Raw genomic sequence first — 8307 nt, 5'->3', positions numbered from 1 at the left:
TCATTTCTCTTTACTTTTATGTCAGGAATATTATTTATTTTACATTGACACTGATGTTTTTAAATGTATTTCCAGTTATTGAGTTTTTATGGTAGTTTTGCTGTTGTAAACACTACTGTTGCTGTTAAAATGCAATATTGTTCTGAATTAAATGATCATTTAAAAAAGGGCTGATAAGTAGGCTATAATTTGGGGGAATAAGTATTAGTATAAGCCTGTTGTTATAATTAATTACTGTAATAATCCTAGTTCAAGTGAAAAGAATCAAAGGTGGCCTGTAGTGCTGCTGAATCACTAATGGTGTCTGAACAGGCTCATCATGGATGAGGTCATCAGGTGAAAGGTTATAATATGGGTCATTTTACTTACTACGAAATTATTTTTCATTCATTTTACTAATAGTTAGATTAGGCAGGCCTTCACAAAAGGGCCTTTGCAAATTTAAAATTAAATAAAGGATAGCCTATTTTGCATTGACAAAAGGGCTCTTTGGGCATCAAAGGGCAAAAGGGCAGGTGCTCAAGCACCCAGCGCATCCCCCTCTGCACATGTATGGCTGTAGCTATGGTGACCATGGAAGGCAAAATGCAAATGTGTTAGAATGTGTTATGTAGTTGTGGTGTGTAATGATTGATGGGTGTGTAAAGAGTGAACCCTCCTATGGAATTTGACCTGTGACCCAGTGATAGGGGGAGTAGAGATTAGTGTTTATGAAGGGACTGGACCCTTATATGGTATTTAGCAGATACCTAAACATGTTCTATATAAGCTGTGTTTGATGTACAGAGAGACAGAGTGGTTATCGGGCTGGGTCACTCTCCAAGCTGCTGCAGAGCTTGTAATTGATGCTGAATTCCTTGATGTAATAAACTTTTATGATCAAGAACAGTGTCAAGCGGATTTCTTCTCAACACATCATCGCATTTATTGTTCAGACAGCACATAGTGACGTACTGTAAGTAAGTAATGGAAGAAAAGGCTGAAATCCAAACAAAGCAATTCTGCCAGGACAGGAGGAGTGGTATCTGACAGGATCTCCCTCAGGTGTGGTCTTTGTGCTTTGTAAGTTTGCAGAACTTTTACATGCACTAAAAGCTATATAACACACTAAAGAGAAAATCCCATAATATGGCCACTTAAAGAGTAAAAGGAATAATAGAGAACTTATTCTTTAACTTTTTCTGCCAATCTACAGCTCCTCACTCCAGGCCAGTAGGTGGCGGTAATGCATATATAAGCTGGTTTGCCAACCACCATTGAAACTCAAAGAAGAAATGTGACACCAACAAGACAGTGAAAAATACTATCTGGAACATTGTCAGTGATTATCCTCTGTCGGTTTCCAGACAACACGGCTGGCGTTGTGACTCGACGCTCAGGCTTCCAGCAGCGGGTGCAGGACGTCTATTTTCTTCCTATTTTGCTTGAAGACAGTGGTTACCCTGCCCAGAGCAGCACAGCCACCCTCACTATCCGAGTGTGTTCCTGTGAGGCACAAGGATTGCTGCTTACCTGCTCAGCTGAGGCCATGTTCCTGCCTGTGGGCCTCAGTACTGGAGCTCTGATGGCTATTCTGTTATGTGTAGCTCTGCTGATTGGTAAGCTAATCTTTCTTCTGTCACAAAATACAGAGCGATATATACAAACACTGGTCATGGCATTAATCCCAGCACATTTTATCATACTGACAAGTTTTGGCTACCCCAGGTTCAGTCTCAGACTTTGTTGAGACATATTAGTATTTGTTTTATAATTAGCTATTATAATGCTGTTGCTACAGAAACAACATCAGAAAAAAAACAACTCTACAGAGGATTAAAAACAGCAAAAGAACCACCTCATGTAGTTTTTCGATTTGTTTACAGTCAATAAGCTGATGTTTTGACATGAATCCCGTGAATGCTGGGACACGCATTTATACATGTGTCTCTTATGCTTTATGGTTTAACGTTCCATTAGAGCTGGGATTTCTTACTGTTAGTGAATGCACTTCCATGTACTAAGGCTAAGTCCTTGCAGCAGTGGACTGGGTTCTATTCCAGCCTTCCCTATGCTGCATTTCATCCCCCTGCTATCTCTATTTATCTATCTTAACAAGATATTTAAACCATGTGGGACCATTACATTAATTTGGTCTATCCAGGGGTCTCATTTATAAAACTGTAGGAAAGACTACTAAAGGTTGCATACGGACAAAACACAGGAAGTCGCATATTAACAATTAAACTGCACAACATATTTTGTATTCCTTTTCAAAAACAGGTCCCTATTGAATTTGTAAAGATTATATTTTTAGGGCCCGAGCACAACCGTGCCAGGTCCCTATTGAATTTGTAAAGATTATATATTTTACTTACACAGCTTTTCTTTTAGGCAGGCTGGAGCAGAAAACAACTCACCTTTCTCAAGTTGTACAGTAATGTCACATGTGTATGAAGGTGGATCAAACAAGCTAATCTTAAATGTCAAAGTAGAGAGGAGCCTAGTAGGCCTATTTATTTTCATTCATTACACAATATGAATAAGCTATGCAGACAGTTGTAAAGAAAGAACATCTTTTTCTTCTGTTCTCTACTTGTTATAGTTACACAGTATTAGGGGTGTGGGCTGTATTAAAAGTATCCACTGTTCTCCCATGCTCTAACACACAGTAACGATGAAATGTGTGCTGTTCTCTCATTCTTCCTCTGTATGTACACATAAACAACAAGGCAGGGAAATATAAAAGGAATTTATTTTATTGTTTGGGGGTTATTTGTTGCTCTCCTTCTCCTCCTTCTTCTTTTCCTCTGAAGAATATGGTTATGTTCTGAATAGCGTTTTTGTTGAAACAGCTGCTGAAAACAGCAGAGCAAGGAGCTGCTCCGTGTGGGAGCATTTACCGTAAATACTCGAATAGGAGTGCACTCCAGATTTAGATGTGGCTCTCAGAAACAATCCAGCTCACTTTCCTGCAGTTCTGTGTACGTATAAGTCGCTAATTGAAAACTCTGTAGGTCAGAGTGTCCACATGAAAGAGAAGGAAGACATGGCTGGTAGTGTCTTCAAACAGAGTTGCTAAACACCTCAGTGCACTGAAGGAAGCCATCTGAATGTGTGAAGAGCAGCTTGTTGATGTGTGCAAGCAGAGAAGGTCTAGAGCTCTCCCGTCTGACTGGTCCACCAATGGGCAGAAGTTGACCCCTTGAGACACAGCCCCTCCTCATTTGCATAATGAGGCAGAAATGCATACAGAAATGTAAAAAGGACAGGCAGAAATAAATACCATGGGTGAAAATAAATAAGTAAAAAAAATACAAAGGAAGAATAAAACAGACAAAAATATTAAAACACACACATAAATTAAAGCTGCAAGCAGCGTTGGGTGAGCCCTCGCACTTGTAGCGTGTCCGGGTGTGAGCCGGCCGAGTTGCATATTCTGGAGCTCTGCCAGTGCGGCTGTGAATTTGCTACGCGGTTCCGACACTGCATGAAGGTGTTATATGTCACTTCCTGTGTCACCTATGTGGAGCTACATAGCACTTGCCGCTATGAATATAAATCGGTATTGGTGTGTAGATGTCTGCGGGGTGGGAGAGTTATCAAGCACGTAAAGTTTGGTTCAGATGTGAGCATGTACACGTAAGTTACAACAACTTCCTGTGTCATGGCGAAGACTTGATCTCTGACGCCACGCCACGGACACACCCATTGACGAAAACTCGCAAATAGCACAACTTTTCATCTTCAATGCCTTTAGAAGGCACAGCAGAAATTTGAGGTTGGTCGGACTAAATCCCTAGGAGGAGTTCGTTAAAGTACAAAGTGTGTAAATCATCATCATCATATGGGTTCTTGAGGCTTTTTTGTGCGTCTTGATATGATACATGTCCCCAGAAAATTTCGTACATGTAGGTTGAACGTGAACGAGGGGCTAATCTTTTCCAATTTTCTAGGTGGCGCTAGCGAGTCATTTTGCCACGCCCATGTGCGAAATTTGTAGAATACGAAATTTTTCACCGGTTCTGACATGTTTGCAAATTTTGGTGAGTTTTCGAGTATGTTTAGGCCATGTCAGTTGAGCCTACTTTGCAGAGAAAAAAAAAAATATATATATTTCAATAGGGACCTCGCACAGTCGTGCTCGGGCCCTAATAATAGTGATAGTGAATAGTGATAGGAGGAGAGAGGAGAGGGACGAGAAAGCACAAAACTACGGGAAAGGGAAGAAGTTGAGTTAGTAACATGCAATAATGGGATGAGGTTGCATACAGAGGGAGAGAAAGAAGAGGAGAGAGGAGCTCAGTGCATCATGGGAAGCCCCCTGGCAGTCTAGGCCTATAGCAGCATAACTAAGGGATGGTTCAGGACTCACCTGAGCCAGCCCTAACTATAAGCTTTATCAAAGAGGAAAGAAAGTGTGGATATATGTCAGAGGAGGAGATTATTATTGTAGTTTCTGGTATGGTCCCCCTTCTGTATATCACTTGTCTCCAGGATTACAGATACAAACAGAGCTGTTTGGCACATACACGATCACTGTGGATTTTGACACCCTAATAATGGACACCCACTGGAAGTGAAAAAATTGTGTGACATCGCTAGGGTTTTTATCCTGATTGTAAAGCTAGCAAGTAGCATGCTCTTTAGCAAACATTGCGTAAATAGACAAACTACAAAATTCTCTAATAAAGCATGTGCCAAGCAGCACTGTTTGAATTCGTAATCTTTGAGACAATGACTTCACAGTCACTTTTCACCTCTCTAGATGATTGTGAATTTTGTATTTAATTCTTTCAACATAAATAAGTGAGCATTTTATTAAGATATACTAGAATTGTAGAATTGTTTAGGTTTGGGTTCAGATAAATGCCAAACAGTGACAAAGGCAGGACAAATTTCTCACTTACATTTGAGGAACATCATTCAAGCATCAGTAAAGTGAGAGACCTACGAGTAACAATAGATACTATCCATCCGTACATCCATGGTCAACCACTTATCCTGCATACTGGGTCCCAGCTGACATTGGGTGAAAGGCGGGGTACACCCTGGACAGGTCGCCAATCCATCGCAGCAACAATAGATATTAGTAAAAAATCCGTGATAAAGAGTAACAGACATGTAAAAATATTTTAAACTAACCCATCATTTTATTCTTATTGTGTCTTGCAGTTATGGCTACATTATACATTGGCCAGAAGCGCCACAAAGAGAAAGAGACCCTAATGACATCAAAAGAGGACATCCGTGATAATGTCATTCATTATGACGATGAGGGCGGTGGTGAGGCGGACACCCACGCCTTTGATTTAGGCACTCTGCGCAGCACACACTCCCAGTGCACCAGCAGTCACAGAAGCACCTCCAAGAAAGAAAAAAATGGCTACGGAGACGGGGTTCTGCTGCATCTCAGCAGTCGATGTGACGACATCAGGTCACGTGACATCCATCATCAAACAGCCATGGTGATCACTGCCATGAACAACAAGACCCCACTCTCTTCTCATGGCAAAATGACTGAGGGAAATGCTGAAATGATCAGGGAGTTCATCGAACAGCGGCTAGAGGAGAATCAGCAGGGTTACACCACCCTGCCCTATGACTCACTGGCGACCTACACCTACGAGGGTGATGGCTCAGTGACTGGCTCACTAAGCTCCATAGAAGAGTCATGGGTAATTGACAATTCAGGGGATTTTAGCTCCCTTGGTGAATGGGAGCAGCCATTCAAAACACTGGCAAGTATCCTGGATAAAAAGTCGCCTACACTGACAGAGAAGAGCTGAGAGGAAGTTGGAAAGCACAGAGATATTGGGAAGCCATGTTGGAATGATCTTTTATTCCTAGACATGTTTTTTTTGTTGTTGTTTTTTTACCGTGAATGATGTTGAGGAATTTTTAGAAAGCTGTCTATGTGAAGTAGAGTTGTGGATTGTTTAGCTAGAGAGCAGGGAATCTAGCAGGTGCTTCTCAAGAGTGCCTGGCACTATATGTATTGCAATTAATTTTACTTAATAAATAAATATTCATCTGTTTTGATTTCCATATCAGATTCTCATCAAAATATTTCCAGTGACAGTGAACAATGACAGTGTTGATTCAACCAGAAAACCAAATGTTTTCTTAGCCACACTAGGGGGGTCACTATGATCATTTTTTCGGTTGAGCACTTATTCAGTCACCACTTTGGTCTAGATCACTGTATCTCAACAAATATTGGATTGATTGCCATGACATGTTGTCTAGATATTCATAGTTCCAATAGAATGAATCCTACTAACTTCATTGACTTTCTTCTAGCAGCTCCATGAGGTTGCCATTTTAGTTTCAGAAACTGATTTAGCTGAAATGTTTGGATGAGATTTAATATCAGGTTTTTTTAAAACACTGAAAATTCTGGCACTCCAACATTTTCTGTGATCCATTGTTTTTACACTTTATTTGTTAGTGTTACATCATAGGGTCTAGGGCTATCCTGGACGCAACATAAATGTGTGGCTTCCCACTCTTCCCATTCCCAAGCAAGGCCAGACACAAAGGAAAGTTTTATTATCTTCAGAGATGAGCAGTACCCAAAACAACAACCAAAACAGTCTGAGAAACCTGAAACTCGCCTAAACCAAAAACAAAAAGTAAAAAAAGACAAAGCTCTAAACTACACTCACCTAAAGGATTATTAGGAACACCTGTTCAATTTCTCATTAATGCAATTATCTAATCAACCAATCACATGGCAGTTGCTTCAGTGCATTTAGGGGTGTGGTCCTGGTCAAGACAATCTCCTGAACTCCAAACTGAATGTCAGAATGGGAAAGAAAGGTGATTTAAGCAATTTTGAGTGTGGCATGGTTGTTGGTGCCAGACGGGCCGGTCTGAGTATTTCACAATCTGCTCAGTTACTGGGATTTTCACGCATAACCATTTCTGGGTTTACAAAGAATGGTGTGACAAGGGAAAAATATCCAGTATGCGGCAGTCCTGTGGGCGAAAATGCCTTGTTGATGCTACAGGTCACATTGGTGGTGGTGTAATGGTGTGGGGGATGTTTTCTTGGCACACTTCAGGCCCCTTAGTGCCAATTGGGCATCGTTTAAATGCCACGGCCTACCTGAGCATTGTTTCTGACCATGTCCATCCCTTTATGGCCACAATGTACCCATCCTCTGATGGCTACTTCCAGCAGGATAACGCACCATGTCACAAAGCTCGAATCATTTCAACTTGGTTTCTTGAACATGACAATGAGTTCATTGTACTAAAATGGCCCCCACAGTCACCAGATCTCAACTCAATAGAGCATCTTTGGGATGTGGTGGAACGGGAGCTTCGTGCCCTGGATGTGCATCCCACAAATCTCCATCAACTGCAAGATGCTATCCTATCAATATGGGCCAACATTTCTAAAGAATGCTTTCAGCACCTTGTTGAATCAATGCCACGTAGAATTAAGGCAGTTCTGAAGGCGAAAGGGGGTCAAACACAGTATTAGTATGGTGTTCTAATAATCCTTTAGGTGAGTGTAGGCTTCTATCAAAAACAGGGGGAAAAAGGGTGCAAACAAAAAGAGCTGCTCACCCTTACCAACTGCTAGTAGCTGACACAACAAAGCTACAACAAAGAAAATCTGTACATAACAAACAAAATGGCCAAGGCCAACAAAACAAGGCTGTCATAGACAACTGTTGTAATGTGAGCAGAATATAGTTAATACTATTGGGTTATTGGCAGGGTTCAAGTTCCGTGGGAGCCAGTGGGAGCTCAGCTCCATAAGGAGCGTCTGAGCTCCCATGGAAGCAGTAAAGTCATGCATCTGTGGGGGTCTCTAATTCATTTATCAACAACCATTATTTTGAATCACAAGTAATGTATTTTTCATTGTAATTAGTATCTACTATTATTTACATTAAACAAGATAAACAGACTTAAATGAACACACTTTCCTAATGAATTCCGCTGTGCATCGCATGACTGACAGGATGGCTGCACTTCTCCACCATCAGCCACTATTGTGCGCACAGTTTTAACCAAACAGGTTGAGGCCGCGACCCGTGAAAATGAACTCAGTTGTGTTGTAGCCTACTGTATTACTCTGTATTGACTGCAGCTTATTTGTTTAGTATTATTGGCTTTTTGATGCATCCTCCAATTAGTACAGTGCTACAAATGATAATATGCTTCTACTGTGTGCCGGCGCCAGCAGTGTGTAAAATAATAACACTTTAATACTACCATAAAGGGCGGAATGTCACTGATGGCATTTTTCAGGCGATTGTAACTTAACGGATTGCCTAGTGTGAGTCGGCCTACACCCTGTTGCAATATCAC

General features: G+C 41.1%; 1 protein-coding gene across 1 annotated transcript; it reads left to right on the top strand.

Moving 5' to 3' along the window:
• Window positions 1-1276: 1276 nt before the first annotated feature.
• Window positions 1277-6029, top strand: LOC119884984 (cadherin-12-like). Its single transcript, XM_038695245.1, has 2 exons — window positions 1277-1598; window positions 5155-6029. The coding sequence occupies exons 1-2, from the start codon at window positions 1529-1531 to the stop codon at window positions 5766-5768; spliced, it is 684 nt and encodes a 227-aa protein (XP_038551173.1). The 5' UTR covers window positions 1277-1528; the 3' UTR covers window positions 5769-6029.
• The last annotated feature ends 2278 nt before the right edge of the window (window positions 6030-8307 follow it).

Source organism: Micropterus salmoides, unplaced genomic scaffold, assembly GCF_014851395.1.
Source record: "Micropterus salmoides isolate LMB-PRFRI ecotype aquatic unplaced genomic scaffold, ASM1485139v1 Ms_hic_scaffold_3819, whole genome shotgun sequence".
Classification (NCBI taxonomy): domain Eukaryota; kingdom Metazoa; phylum Chordata; class Actinopteri; order Centrarchiformes; family Centrarchidae; genus Micropterus; species Micropterus salmoides.
The sequence above is the reverse complement of the archived record's forward strand: the minus strand, read 5'-3'. Positions and strand labels throughout refer to the sequence as shown.

Excerpts from the sequence above, each read along its gene's own strand:
- LOC119884984 (XM_038695245.1), top strand. The coding sequence starts at position 1,529 with ATGTTCCTGCCTGTGGGCCTCAGTACTGGAGCTCTGATGGCTATTCTG. Across the intron at positions 1,599-5,154 it reads ATGTGTAGCTCTGCTGATTG|TTATGGCTACATTATACATT; the intron begins GTAAGCTAATCT and ends TGTGTCTTGCAG.